At 44.2% G+C, this 15,203-nt stretch overlaps 1 protein-coding gene across 2 annotated transcripts in view; it reads right to left on the bottom strand.

The window, feature by feature from the left end:
- The window catches only part of LOC117588058 (inactive dipeptidyl peptidase 10), a 36,569-nt gene that overhangs the window by 5,686 nt on the left and 15,680 nt on the right, over nucleotides 1-15,203 (bottom strand). The window contains exons 2-15 of one of the 2 annotated variants that reach the window (XM_034279115.1): nucleotides 12,926-13,703; nucleotides 6,541-6,636; nucleotides 5,298-5,412; nucleotides 5,111-5,205; nucleotides 3,853-3,980; nucleotides 3,574-3,785; nucleotides 3,263-3,503; nucleotides 2,558-2,671; nucleotides 2,373-2,496; nucleotides 2,202-2,316; nucleotides 1,963-2,077; nucleotides 834-1,900; nucleotides 471-775; nucleotides 72-190 (exon numbers count right to left, since the gene is read on the bottom strand). In XM_034279115.1, the coding sequence (XP_034135006.1) occupies nucleotides 119-190; nucleotides 471-775; nucleotides 834-1,900; nucleotides 1,963-2,077; nucleotides 2,202-2,316; nucleotides 2,373-2,496; nucleotides 2,558-2,671; nucleotides 3,263-3,503; nucleotides 3,574-3,785; nucleotides 3,853-3,980; nucleotides 5,111-5,205; nucleotides 5,298-5,412; nucleotides 6,541-6,636; nucleotides 12,926-12,955 (2,829 nt within the window). In that variant the 5' untranslated portion in view covers nucleotides 12,956-13,703 and the 3' untranslated portion in view covers nucleotides 72-118. The remainder of the gene's footprint in view (nucleotides 1-71; nucleotides 191-470; nucleotides 776-833; nucleotides 1,901-1,962; nucleotides 2,078-2,201; nucleotides 2,317-2,372; nucleotides 2,497-2,557; nucleotides 2,672-3,262; nucleotides 3,504-3,573; nucleotides 3,786-3,852; nucleotides 3,981-5,110; nucleotides 5,206-5,297; nucleotides 5,413-6,540; nucleotides 6,637-12,925; nucleotides 13,704-15,203) is intronic. The other variant, XM_034279117.1, reaches the window with a different exon arrangement.

A 15,203-nucleotide genomic window follows, 5' to 3' on the forward strand; every position in this document is an offset into this window, starting at 1 on the left:
ACAAATGAGACAAATAAACGACGACGAAGGCAAAAATACAATGGACGACGAATAGACAACGGCGACTGTACCTAGGTATCTGAAGGATGTTGGTAGGGTTTTTGTGGAAGCAGAAAACTTAGCGCCCATAGAAACTATGGAAGTCCAGGAAATCCATGGAATCTGTTTGATTTTGTTGCTGCTGATCGATCTACACGAGGAATGTCAGGACAAAATACAGAAAATAAAAAAAGGTTAACCCAAAAAGAGGAAATGGCATTTGTTGTGGGGTATTTTTGGTTGGCGGTGAGTTCGTGGGTGATTGTTTTTTTGGAGAGCAGGAGAAAGAGAGAGTTATATATTGATATAATTGACATAATTGTGGTAGGAGAGTGGCAGAATATATAATACAAAATACATTTTTGGTTTGGTATACAAACTAAAGGTAGGGGAAAAAAACGATAAACCATTCAAGGCATTCACGCACTCACCAGCTTCTTGAAACAGTCCTCGAAAAAGGCAGTCATTGAGCGATACAAATGCCTCTTGACACCCGATAAGCTGTGTCCTTCATCCGGATAGATTTGCTGCTTGTAGAGCACTCCTTTGCTGGTCAACGAACGAGCGAGTACCATCGATTGCTGCACATGCACATTGTCATCGGCGGTGCCATGAACAAGCAGAAACTGTCGATCGCGGAGGTTGTCCACATACTTGGACAGATCACTCTCCTCGTAGCCCTTGTAGTTGTCCGTGACATTGGGGAAACTCAAATAACGTTCGGCATAGGTGGAGTCTGCGAAGATGGAGAGTATTGGCACTTCTGGTTCTCGATATAACATCACAAAACCCACCATATAACTTCCAATTGGTAACCGGTGAGACACTTATGCCACACTGGAAGATATCCTGCTGGCCGGCGAGTGCCAGAGCAGCCGTGTAGCCGCCGTAGCTCCAGCCCCAGACACCCATGCGACGCGAGTCAATAAAGTGCAGATTGTCCCGCAGATACTCGCTGACCTCCAACTGATCGGAGACCTCTACGCTGCCCAGACGCTTGTAGACCTCGTGCAGCAGTTGGTACCCCTGACCCGCAGAGCCACGTCCATCAATCTCGACGACAATGTAATCCTTGCTGCCCGACAAATAGGTGTTCCAATCAACATGCCAGCGATCGGTGACCAGCTGTGTGCCCGGACCCGAATACACATGCAAAATGGTGGGATAGCGAGTGATCTCATCCTCGCGTAAGACGGGGGGCAGATAGAGCCGCACCTGGGCATGATAGCCGCCGGAGATCATCACGGGGAAGGTCTTCACCTGAGGCAGCGCCGTCTTGGCCATTTTCTCCTTGAGTCGCGTATTGTTCTGGATCGTGACGAGTAGTTCTAAAAATTGTGACTTTGGTTCGTCCTCTGCCTTCTGCTCGCCGCCCTCCGTGGGGGGTTCCTCCTGCTGGGTGCTCTGTCGCTTGACCTTGGCACTCGTTGGTGGGCTGTTTGCAGACTTTAGGCCATATATAATTGAGGTGGGCACAACTGGGCCCAGACACTCCACGAGAACGTAACGCGCCTGCAGCGTGATGGGAAACTGCGCCTCGTGGTAGAGGCAATCGCTGGGTGGCGGCGGCAGCGGTGGCCTCTGTCCTCGTCCCGGTCGCGGCTGCTGCTCCAGTGGCATGGCCGGTGGCGGAGCCTGAGCCTCCACCTCCTCAGAGTCCTCCCAGTCGTCATCCCAGGCGGTGACCAGCTTAGGCGGCGACTTGGTGTGTCCCTCCTCGTAGCTATCGGAGCGTTGCATCAGAGCGGGACACGTGATGCAGTCGGGCGTGTGCAGTGCCTGTCCCTGGCGGGCGGGCAGCGCAGAAACGCGGTACAAATGCTGCTGCGAGGGCAAACGCTCCGGGGTGCCCAGGAAGTAGCTACGAGAAGTCAAACCAAAGCGGATACAGTGGCATTCCAGTTGCTGCCGGAAGGTACTTACATCCAATTATCCAGCTGGTCCCAGTGTAACAATCGATTCACCTCGTAGGCGCCATGGGTGAGTGGCAGCACTCGGTTATTGTCGATGTCCACGTGCACGATGTGCCGGAAATAGCCTGCGATTATCGATAGCCAGAGACGGAAGAAACAGAGACGGAACAGGCATTGTATTACCGGCACCTTAAATCGTTGGAACAAAGCCCCGAGGCTCAGGGCCAAATTGACATATGGCTCACTTACCAAACAGGCCATCTCGTAACGGAGAGATGGCCACATAGATACTCCCATTGGCCGCAAACAGTGGCACGGCGACGGTGTCCACCCAGCCCCGTCCATCGCCACTCACACGATGGGTCTGAATAAGGGGAAATGATGACTGGGTTCATTGGGTCATTTAGCGGCTTCACTCACCTCAATGCACTCGAACGACGGACTCTTGCATACACTCACAACGGATATGTTCTGTGGTCGATTCAGCCAGACCACAGCGATCTCTGTGCCACTTACCCAACTGGCACTGCTAAAGTAATGATCTCTGCAAAAGGATAGGAATACATGGATGAGCGGGGGAAATCCTGTGTCCTGCAACAACTTACTCATTTGCTATTATTTGCGGTGGCCGTAGGCTTGTGATGTGCACCTTCTTCGGATCGTTAAGGTCGACCACACGTAAAGTTACGGTTGGATTTTGTGTGCCGGGTTTTGGATAGCTATGGGAAAGAAATAAGAAAGACTTTTAGTTTAACTATAACTGTCTTTGTTTTTTAAACCATTCATTAATTTTCATGCACATTCTTGACACGACATATACGTCTTTGCACCTTGCCTATTTTGCAGGGGAAGACCTTTTTTCTAGCAATTTATCAAACACCATTGACAGGGGATCAACTAGGGGATTCTCTCTCTCACTGCTGCTCCTACTCCTATTCTTTCTCTCTCTCTCTCTCTTTTCCTCTCTTGTTAATATGGTACAGATGGCTTGGTTGCCTTTGCTGCTTTGTCTTTGTGCTCCGAAAACTAATTTCATTGCCCCAAATCTGTCACCACACCTAAGAAAAGTCGAACGAGACAGAGTCAGTTAGGGAAAAGGTTAAAGCCACTGCCTGACATTCACCTGCCTGTGAAAAAGGTTCAGGTTCTCTCTCTTCGACTTCATGAATTTTAAGCATTTTGCTTTGAGCTGCCAGCCATTAGCTCTAACGACAGTCACGAGAGAGAGGGAAATACAGTCGGGGGCATCATTAACACATAATCGAAAAGTGATATAGCCAAAAGCTCCCCATAATGGGGTCACGACTTACCGTAAGGATCTGATTTCCGGGTAAAGGTTGGCATACGGATTACTGCCACCGCCCGACGATGAGGCGCCACTTGCTCCGGGCGTGCCTGTAGCTGCTGCTGCAGCTCCACTGGCTGATGGACCCGTCGTGCCGTACCAGGCAAAGTGCTGCTCCTGGACGTTCGTGTCGTTGAAAGTGGCATAGAGCATCAGTTGGCCAGTGTCCGACATCCAAATTGCATTATTTGCATGAAGGATTTCCTCTGAAAAGCGCAAACCAAAGGGGGGAAATTGAAATACTCCAAGCGAATTATATAGTTCAATGGACTGTACCTTCGTAGAGCCAATCGGGTATGCCATTGTAGACCACTCCAGGCACTGCATCATGGGTGATGCGATGGGCTGTGGTGCCGCGCGCCTCCTTTCTATAGTATATATCGTAGCTGTGCACCCAGACCAATCCATTACCACGGGGACTGAATCGTGCATAGTGCAGATATGGCCATTCATCCTGATGTGGACTGTGACGCAGCTTGATGCTCTCGCTATCATTTGGGGATGATGAAATTACCTTATAGATGGCCTACCTCCGGCAAATTTATCATCACTCACCTGGTCTGTATATCGTAGAGCGTGTATTGGGCCAAATACGAGTGCCGGAATAATTTCACAACGTTTTGGGCCAACAGCAGATAACGCTTGTCCGCCGATATGGTAAAGGTGAAGGGTGCCAAGGTTTTCTGTTCACAAAATTGTATTCGAAATTATAAAGTGCAAATTGCTACTGCGTAAACGCAACTTTTAATTAAAATTTTAATGGTCTTTGCGGATTCTCGCACGCCTAAAATGGCTAAAGTTTGTACGTGGCACGTGGCTGGTGTCGCAAAATGTTGAAATTTTGTGGCATTGTTTATGGCAATTGAATGCCAAATGTTGCCGAAGTCAAAGGGAAAGGGAAAGCCAACGAGTTTTAGCATTCAGATCTGGGAAAGATTTTCCTTCTCCAGATTGAAGTTCATGTTTGGCTTTCAGCTATTCATGGCTTCCTCTTGTTGGCAAGCAAATAACTTGATCCCTGATGCCCTGACGACTCGTATTCATGGCCATGAATATGCATTTCCCCACCACAATGTTGAGTTCCATTCCTTTGCTGACTGCTCATTTCCGCATTTTCCCTTTTTTTGGGTTTGGGGGGCCCAGACATTAATTATTTTGCACTCGGCTGGCAGCTGTTGACTCAAGCTATTGCACTTGTTGCTATATGTTGCTAGATGCATACTTGGGTCCCTTGGGCCACTCGAAATTCCACTTTCCCCAAAGAGAAACTTGGTTCTGCACCATCCTCTTGCTCTCCTCTCTGCTTGCTGCTTGTTTTCCTTGGCTTTTTCTTTCATTTTCATTTTCGTTTTGCTTTATGGTTTGACTTCCGCTTATGCTTTATTTGTTTGTTTTTCAATTTCAACTCGCGCATTATTCATTGGGAAAACGTTTTACCTTCCACTCTCTTCTGTTTCATTCACTTCCCTTCATTCATATGTTTGTTTACCCAGTCATTGACATAAAAATCGTTTTGCCTTATCGCGGGGAACTCCTGCCCCTTCCCACAAGCGATAACTTGGCCCATTTGTTTTGCCTACTTTTGTGTGAGCGCCATAATATCAGTTAACATTGCCAAGTCGAGTGTGTACACTCAAGATAGAGCAACACCCTCTGCCTCTACCTCGCCCTTTCTCAGGCTTCCTAGTCGTAAATAAGACGGCGCAAATATTTGTACTTTCGCCGAGAGATAAACAATAAGCAAACAAAGGGATTTGGCTAGGACTAGAACTAGAGCTAGGGAGACTTTGAGACTGGCCACAAATGTACTTACAAATGTCACATTGGACATGAGGATACGTTCCGTGCGATTGGCTGCATTCAGAAGACAGATGCGACCCAAATGGTCCTGATAGAGGAACTCCTCGCCTGCAAAATAACAAAATATCCATAGATAGATAGATGGACGGCAGAGCGGAAATTAAAAGCAATTCGAAAGGACATTGCTGTCCAGTACCCACCATCGATCCAGCTGCCGTTGGCATGCTGTGGCATGTAGAGGCCATCGACTATGTCCTGTAGCTTGATTCGTTGCCCCTTGACGCGCGGTCCCTCATCGGGGGGCGTGAGCAGTACCTTTTTTGAAATATGTAGAAATTTTATATGTTGTTTTCTGTCCACGCACACGCACATACAGACACAGAGACACATAGACACAGATTCAAATACGGATACGGATACAGATACAGATACAGGACACAGATTTTACAATAACAATTACAATTACAACGACACGCACGCACACACACGACAACAAATGGACAACATATGTGTGGGTGTGTGAGAGTGGAATAATGTTTGATCAGGCAGCCACAAAAAGTTGCGATAAAGAATTGGGAAACAAACAGACAGGAGACAAAAAAGACAAACGTAACGTATTTACACACAATAAATTGATCAGATTTTTCAGCTTTTAAAAATATACACATATACATGAACATTTATATTTATATTTAATGGCAGTTGCAGTTTTCCCTTCTCTTATTTGTATTTTATTTTTGGCCCAAAAGTAGGCCACAAAAATGTGTGCGTTGTTGAAATTACGTAAAATATTCCCAATTAAAAGAAAGGAAAACCTTAAACCACCTTTTTTGGTGTGAATTACAGAATTTGTATTTGTTCTATTGGATGGGTTTGTTGGTTTTTTACAAATAAATAAAATAAGAGAACACACAAATTTTGTACACCGATAAAAATTGCATTTCAGTGTGCACTTGTTGGGGGAGGAGTAAAGGGAGTTTCTACTCTAGGATGTTCTTGTGTCCTTGTTGTAGCTAAGAGTATTTTATGCTTCGAATTTACTAGAGCTGCGCCAATGCTACCGCTAGTTTGTGTACTTTTCGGCTGGTCGTCTATGTTTCAACTATTTTATTTTTCCTGTTTCCCTCTCAGTTTTGGTCATTGTTTTGTGTGGGTGTGGGTGGGTGGCAACTAATGATAATTGTATTTTACATTGCTTCTATCAATTTTCGGTTTTGGGGTTCACCGACATTGGTTTGTTTTCTGTTTTTGTCTGCAAATGGGATTGTGTTGTTGTTTTTGTTGTCTGGGAATCTAATTAAGGGGTAACAACCATTGTGTGTGCGTTTTTCGGTGTACAATGTGCCCCTGATGGCACCGCAACGAACATTAAACAATATCCAAAAAAACCATGCTGTGAGATTGTATTGTGTAAAATTCAAGCGAACTGGGACGAACACTCACCACCGAAGTAACAATCAGGGCGAGAACAATGATGATGACCAGTAGGGCGATGAGGATGCCACGCCAGTTCCGCTGATTCGGATTGCTGGAGACCAACTGGAAATAAAGATGGGGAATTAATTGAGAAATGATTGAATGCAAAATGCTGCACATAAAGAGCGCCACGTGCGGCTCATTACGCCTAGCCACGGCCCGTCGTGGAGTTATGAAGGGTGGAAAGAGGAGGATCCCAGCCCTGTACTAGGGCTATAGCAAATGGCCGGAACCGCAAATAATTGGTTGGCCAAGATGCAATTAGCAAACTGATGATGATTCGGTTTTGTCTGGGCCATTGAACCCAGCCAACATAAACTGTTCTTCCAGTGAATTATGTCTACCCCCCGAAATGGCTTAAATATACACAACAAGACGCACACGTACTCCTCTAGTTGTATATTCCGATATAAAGACGTCCTTTGTGTGCATATAGAATAGAAAACCCGAACGACAACCCCTTGGAAATCAACGCTTAATGCATATTTAATGTAGTCAAGCAACAAAAGAAATTCAGAAAACAGAACCCAGAACCTGAACCCTAACTCGAACCCGAAACAGAACAACAAATTAAGCACGACACAGAAACTAAACTCGCACGCAGCCCGCACAAGTTGATACCGATTTATATGAGGGCTTACGAGAGGTAGGGGTCCTGATTTCGGGACTAGTCAGTCCATCATGTCACCCACACACAAACAAAATAAAAAACACTGAAACTGAATGCCATGCCAGTTAGCTGAATAATTAATTATGGACTCGTAAAACTACTATGCAGCTCCAATGTTGCTGTGTCTCTGTTCCCTTTTGGTCTGCTCTGTTCTGTTCTGTACGGGCAGATAGTGAACAAAATCGTGTATATTAATCAAGAGTTGCGTGCCGCATTGCTGGGCATCTATCAAAATTAATTGCGAGGACATTGCCTGCAACAGATAGCAGATACACACATATTTGTAAATCAGTCGCCTGGATTTTGTGATGCAAAATTAGGAGCAAAAGGGATGCAGGAAAGCTTCAAGAAGCTAAAAATATATATATGTACCATGATAAAAATGTAATTAAATATTGCTTAGACATTAGACAAAAGCACACAAACCGTTAAATTAACCCGGAGAAGTTTGCGTAAGCACTATCCTTCGAAGACTCAGAGACATAGAGGTAGGGAGAGACATCGAGTAAGAACGCACACAGGGGAAGCTCAATTAAAATCGCATAAATATATGGTAGCTTCCCTTTTGCCCATTAGTGCATGAAAGCAAAGCGCGAATCTTAATTAATAACCCAAGCAAATATCCTTACAAATAGGGGACATGTGTACCTGCGATATACACGCAGCCCCAGCCCCAGCCCCAGTCCCAGCCAGCCAGCATGTTTATTTATAAGGACTCCTTTGTCATATAACGAGAAGGGGAAGGCACTTGGAATTTATTGCGCTGGCAGTGAGCGGGACCTGAGCGGCACAAACAAAAACTGAAAACAACATAAACTAAACTATCAAACTACAATAGAGACGACCACCAAAGAGAGTGTTTTTTGGTGGGATTGCTAGCACCATTCGCTTTGGGGGCTGTGTTCGCTTTCCCTCTTTTGGGGCAAACTTTCCATAAACCATCGCATCGCATCGCTTTCGAGAAGTTTTCATAGCCACCACTCGCTTCTAGGTAACTTTTCCATAGCCAGGAAGTTTAGTTTTCGCTTACAATAAAAATAATACAACTAACAATAAAAATAATATTAATAATATCCACGAATAATGAGTTATTGAGTGCGCATGCGGCGTATACTTCATATTACTTTAATTTAATGGAATGTATGCTTTACAGGAGGGTCAAGACTGGGCATATCCATATTCATATTCGTACCTAAGACACTTTACTCACTTAAGTGAGCAAAACACTCTCCTTGATTGCTGGAAAAAGTAGAGTGTGAGAACAGTTTCTCTCTCTCTGTGTAAATATGCCAAAATGGGCAGCATAATTGAAATTTTAAACACTCAACTTGATGAGTTGCTCTGTTAACGCTAAAGGAATTAAAAATAATGACAGTCATCAATTTTGCCAACAAAATGGCCAACAATTTTGACGCAAAGAACTCAATGAGTTTATTTTCTGACATGACGCCCTGGAGGGATATTGGGGGCCATGATGATGGCAGCCCATCAGCCCATCAGCCCATTCCAGCAAAAGGAAGAGCACATGCGAGCGTCTGCTATTAATTTCTATAAATTTTTAATGCCTTACTATTAGTCTTTGAGCCTTGAGCGCAAAAAATTTATTTTTCATTTAATTTCCTAGATGGAGAATATTACAGCCTGAAGAAATTAGTTTTGGAAACAGTGCAGCTCCAAGTGGGCTTAAGGGCATGTTTGAGACGATTGGGTTTCATAGGAAAGCCAAAAAATTTAAACAGGAAAGACTACTGAATTCATTGAAATATGACTGTAACTTGAGGATCATCCATTCCGAAGAAGACAGATTGCCAGAGAAGAAAGCGATGACTCACTTCGGAAGGCATTACAAAATGTTTACCACACAATGGGCATCACATTCACTCCATTTTTAAATCATATTTAAGCCATGCAATGCATCATGGATTAAATGGAAAACACAAAAAACCAATCAATAAGAAGACCATAAATAAAGGAACTTTACCATTTCGAATTCCATCCAAAGATTTTTCAGATTCCAGAGATATTAATTTCCCAGAACTGCAATAAACCACTGAATAACCACTCCTCTCTCCGCCCCGCTATCAGGAAAAACTCTGCGGCGTGAATGGAAAAATATTGTAACCAAAATTGCACACAATGCAGCTGCCCACTTGACATATGAAAATGAAATGTACGAACCGCACGAAGGAAAACGTAATGGAAATGGATAGCAATTTAAGTGTACAAAGAAACCAGCAGGGAAAATTGTATGTCAGCGAGGAAAACACACAGAAAAAGGGGTAGAGAGAGGAGAGTTAGGTGGGGAGAGGCTTTCCCTTTTAATGATGTTTGCCTGTGCGATTTTTCTGCTCTTTGTTTTCTGCTGACTTTCGGTTATCTGGGGGATTTTGGATCAACATTGTTATCATTTCATTTTCGTTTGGAAGGACTTCCTTTGCTCAACCCCCTGGGATGTGCGGAAAAGCCTGAAGTTGATTAAATTCTCGGTTACCTGAGATTTAATCCACAGTCAAAACCAGCAAATGTTTTCATGCATTTTTTGTTGTTTTTGTTTCTCTGCTGGTTAAAGCCACCTGGGGGCTGGTTGGCTGGCCGCAAAAGAAGTTGCGGGCTGGAAATTCAACGCCAGTGGCAAAGCTTAAAAGCAATGCTATACCCAAATGAAGTCCCGACGCCACCAGAGAGAAAGCTGGCCATGGGGTAGAAATAATGTGAAGTGGAGTGCTCACACAGATACACCGGACACCAACACTGAGACACACTCCGAGCGCTAGAGAGCATTAGCTGTCTTTTGCGGTTGCTACTCGGGAAAAACTTTGGCTGCTTTTCGAGAGTGCAAGAAGTTCAAAAAGAGGATAGGGATAGAGCGGAGATAGAGATGTGCAGTAGAGCCAGTAAAACCCTCCAGTTATTTGCATAAGTTGTCATAGTTATTAAGCTGTGAGCGTTAAAATTCTGCGACCCTTCTCCGCCACCAGCGCACCCCTTTTAAGCGCATTAAAGATAGACGCCAGTTATCGCATTTTCAGGAGGACGAACAACAAGCAGAAGAGAGCAGCAGGAGAAGGAGCAGCAAGAAGTAGGAGCTAGCAGGAGGAGCAGCAATCAGGACATTCAGGAAAGGAGTAGACGTACACAACCCTCTGGCACAGTGAAAGTGTCGTTTTCAATTAACCGGGGACACCAGATGAGGCAGACCATCCGTGGCGGCTGATGGCAGAGTTAATCGCATTAAAAAAGCAGCAGCTGGTTTTTGCCTGCAAAGGTGACCTCTCTCGCTTTTACCTTTGAGGAGAGCCATCTTGAAACTGTTTGCCTATCACTCAATGCCAATAAATTGGAAGCAGACTTATTACGCTCTGAGCTCAATCTACGTTCCGTGGCTTCTGTATTCCGGTTTTCCCTTTTTCGCTTTGACAATATTCGGAGAACCTTGAGCCCTGCATCGGGTGGGGAGAGAGACAGACATTAGAAAGCAATCTTTATGGCCTGCTGCCTTCCGCCAAACATGAAATCCATAAACAGTCCTCAGTCCTACAGTCCTTCAGCGTGTGCACGGGACGATTGCAACAAGGATGCGGTGCCTGTCTGCATCCTTGTGTGTCGTCGTCGTCGTCTGGCTTTCCGGCATGTCAGCTCTATTGTCTGCTCCGGTTCCTACCTACCTATGTTTGTGCGGCGGAGGAGGAGGAGGAGGTCACTCCCACTTTATCTAGCATTGGGTGCCGTTGTCAACAGCAGTTTAGCTCAAGGCCATAACGGCACAGCATTTGCTATAACTGTCACGTGAGTGTGTGCCTCTTATGGGTGTATGTCTGTGTGTGCCTCTGTGTCAACACATACTTGAGCTTCCATTACACGGCCATGATTGCTTATTTTTCTGTTTTCTCTTTTCACTTTTCCCATTTTCTTTTTTTTAACCTGTTTCTGCAGGTGTCGCGCCGTGCGCCTGTCGGCGGTTGTTAAGTTGCATGAATTTGTCAAAAATAAAAATGTAATATGCCACACGACTGACACAATTGAGAGCGATGGTCGGCATGGGTTTGGGTTCTAGTGCTCACTTCAAGATACATTTCATGAGCTCTATTTGGCGGAAATAATAGTTGAAGAATGGCTGACGACAGATGACAGTTAAAGTTAAAGAAAAATTGCATAGGAGCTAAAATAATTCTCTCACTATGCATATACAATTCGTAAAACAACCACAATTCCTCTAAGAACCCAATTAAAACCTCAAATTGCCTCTGTCATTGTCAAACCAGCGACAGTTTGATGATCAGGGTACCATTTAGCGCCACTTAAATGCACAATTGCACCTGTCCTCGAGTTCTGTTTCTCATTATGGGAGCAGATTGGCAGCACTTAACTAAGATTGGCAGCACTGTCAAAATAGATTGCGACGCCCCCGCAATTGATGGGCAGGACTCTGGCGTACTTTACTCCAGAAATTTGCGGGTTATCCATGGGGGCGTCGCATCATCGATTCGTCGTGAAAATGCCATCTAATTGATTTCCGCTTGAATGCCTGATTGCCTTTTTGACTGGCTGTTTTTGGGGCTGTTTATCTTTTGCAACCATTTCAACACTCTGAATTTCAGTGTTTGCGTTGGTTTCCTGCTACTGCAGTACTCTTACTCCTCATCACAGACATACTTAGTATGCAAAGCACATATTGCGGCATGGTACGGCACCGCACCCATGGCAATGCATAGCTAATTCAATTTTGCAATTGTTGTCAGCACTGTCAGCGCTTTGCATTTGAATAACATGCGGAATTTATTTCAATTAGCAAACGCAGCCGCAAAACTTGCTGCCACAGTACTCCGCAAAGTACGCTCCAGCAGCGAAGCGTGCGAATAGAAGTTGACCATCAACGTCAGTCGAGGCAGACGAGGCAAGTGCCTGGAGAGAGGCACAAACTCAAGTTGCGAGAAGTCGTTGAGTGAATTTTTCCCACCGTACCAACGTAGAGACGCACTTATCCAACTTGGAATCAAAGTGAGTCGGAGGCGGGTGGAGCTGCATGAAGTGGCGGTGTAAAAGCTTAGTCAGCTCTCTCGCTCTCTGGGAAAGTGAAGCTAATAATAAGCACAATTGGGAAAGGTAGCTAGGTACCTAGGTTTCCGTACAATCTGAAAGGGATTTTCTAACGTGTCAGAGGGTAGTTGGAGTTCATCAGTCAAAACTTTTATAAACAAAAGAATTTAACTTCTTTAAGAGTATAGTTTATGGCACGGACTTTAAATTTATGTGAAACCGTCTGATAGTTTTATATTATTAGTCGTTAAAGTCCTTTAGAATCAAAGTTTCCATTAAAGTATTTGCTAAAACCGTTCAACCATAACCATAAGTTATTTCCCCTTCCGAGTCTGCTTTTCATAACATATTCTGCAACCGCTTTTCAATTTTCTCAGTCATTAAACAATTTAAAAATTTAATCCCAGTTTCCTGTTTGAATTCTCAATACACTCCCAAAGCTAATCCAAAAGGAACTCTTCCTCGCAAACACACGCGCGCTCTCAATATTTGTTTTTTAAATTAATTATGCTTAATTATATTTGGGCTTAAAACATATGAGTATTCATTTTTTGTTGTGCTGTCTCCCTTTTAGCTTTCGTTTTTGGTTCGGTTTGGTTGCGTCGTTTTCTGGCTTTATGCATAAAGTATAACAAAAGAAATTACCTCATCATCGTAATTATCCTGCTCCGGCATGACTCGCTGTTTGTTGGCTTAAAGCGATGAATTTTACGGAAATCCGAGAGGGCGTTCCAGCTGGCTTTCGACGTCGGTGGTGGAGTATCAAGGCGTGGCCCGAGGTACGGGTACGTCTGACAAAAGCAGCCTCCGGTAGTTGTCTTTGTCAGAGTTGTCGTCGTCGATGGCGTTCTCCTCTAGTATTCTCGTTTGCTTGATGCTTTTTGGATTGCTAATCGAATCTATCAATTTCCTTGGCAATAATTCGACAGCAAAGAGCTCCGGTGCGCTCTCTGTTAATTTTTCTTATTTTCAGAATTTATTGGCGCATCAGCTAGCCGAGGAGGCTGGCATTTCATACACTTTGTTGGGCGAATACCAGAAGTCACTTACAGGGGTTTGGCGCTCTCGTTTCATGCTTTCGCGAAATACTTTCAAGCGTGTCCTTGACTTTTGCCAGCTGTCCTTCGGCCCATCTGCTTCCCCTTTGTTGCTGTCGGGTAATTATGACTGACTGTTGGTTGTAGGTTTGTTGGTGTTGCCGCCGGTGTTTGTCTTAGGAACTTGTCGTTTCGGGGGTCCTTGTAATGCGCTTTTGCCGTTGGTCTTTGTCGTACCCGCCTTCTGGCTTCTCGGTGTCCTGGGTCCTCCTAATGAGCATACATTTTCAATTTCCCTGCTGCAGTCGACTGCTGTTGGTGTCTCTTTTGTTGCGTCGAATCCTTCGCTCTGACACTAATGATGCAGCATACTTTTAGGCCAAGCGCTAAATTGGTATAAAGTGTTGAGTGTTCGAGGGAGATGAAGAAAAGAAGGAAGAAACACACGCAATATTTAGAAAATGCAGTTCTTGCTTAAACCTTTATCTGGCTTCTTGTTTTTGGTGTAAATGTTGTTGCTTTTGTTGCTGATAATGTTGTTGTAGCTTTCCGCTTGTTGTTAGTACCAATTGTTCTTTGTGTTTTATGGTGGTTAGTTCTTGTTTTCGTAATTTTTTTTAATTGTGTAACTTTGCTTTTGTTGGTGTAGCTATTGGTGGTGGTGCTGTTGTTGTTGGTGTTGAATTTCTCTTGTTGTTAGTGCCAATTTGGTTCTGTGTGAGTGTTGTGCTTTTAGCCTTGTAAGTGCTTTCATGCTCGTGCTGGATGTGTGCTGTGTGTCTGTGTTAGTTGGCTTATATGTGTATGTGTTGGTGTTTTTATAACATGACACATGTTCGCTGCATACTTTTGGGTTGCTTAGTCACATATATATGAATGTGTGTCGGTGTTTTGTATGTAGGTTAAGTAGTCTGGTGCTTAAATATATTTGCATAAAACAAGGCACATTCAAAAGTTTGTAATTACATGTACTGCAGGAAAAACATGGCTTTGACTTTCGTCTTGTCGGGTCTATTGTTTGTGTAATTGTTGTGTGCGTGAGAGGGGTGTGGGGAGTACAATATAACCTTTAAAAACTAATCTGTATATTATGCAAAATGTTGTTGCATGCAGCGAAAGAGAAGGGTGGAGAGGGGGTGCTCTCTGCACACTCTTTAAACATGACTGTATTTTCTTATGCAAATTTTAACTCTTGCTAAAGTGCGGCAGGGGGTGGCAGGGTGGCAGGGTGTCAGGTGTGGTGTGCACTCCCAAGTCGAGTGTTAATAGCATTACATTTTCAATTTAAGTTATGGCAACTTTTTTCTTCGCTTCTGCTTCTTTTTCTAAGCAGCTTATTATGTAAAATGCATGCAACACACACAGAGTACACGAAGGATAAACGGGTTCTAGGTGGCATAATATTCACAGTGGGAGGATAGTGCCAGGTTGGAATACAGTTTGCGTTATTGGGTTGAGAGGGTAAAGATAGTTTGTAGAGCTTCTTCAATCGTTAAACATTTGCTTAAAGGTACGCGTCGTTTGCCTGCACAAAGTCAAGAGGATCAGCGTTATCCTACCCATAATCTTCCAGTAAAGGAAAGCAGTTTTCCATCCATGTAGCATACGTATAATTACACCAAGCTTGAGCTATCATAGTACGTTGAGGAAGACAAATGACACTGAAATTGCTTCACAATCCACTTTACCGTGCTACATTTTTGCTCCTTCCTTCCTTCCTTACTACCCAAAAACGAACGAACAAAATGAAACTTGTCCCCTAAGCAAAGCTTTGGCTTAAATAGCCAATGACACACACATAATCTACAATAGCTGTAGAGAGAGAAAGGCAGAGAACAGAGAGGGCTAGAGAATAGAGTCTGTATTTATCTGTTAGCCATTCGCCT

The sequence above is a fragment of the Drosophila guanche genome, unplaced genomic scaffold (genome assembly GCF_900245975.1).
Source record: "Drosophila guanche unplaced genomic scaffold, DGUA_6, whole genome shotgun sequence".
NCBI lineage: Eukaryota > Metazoa > Arthropoda > Insecta > Diptera > Drosophilidae > Drosophila > Drosophila guanche.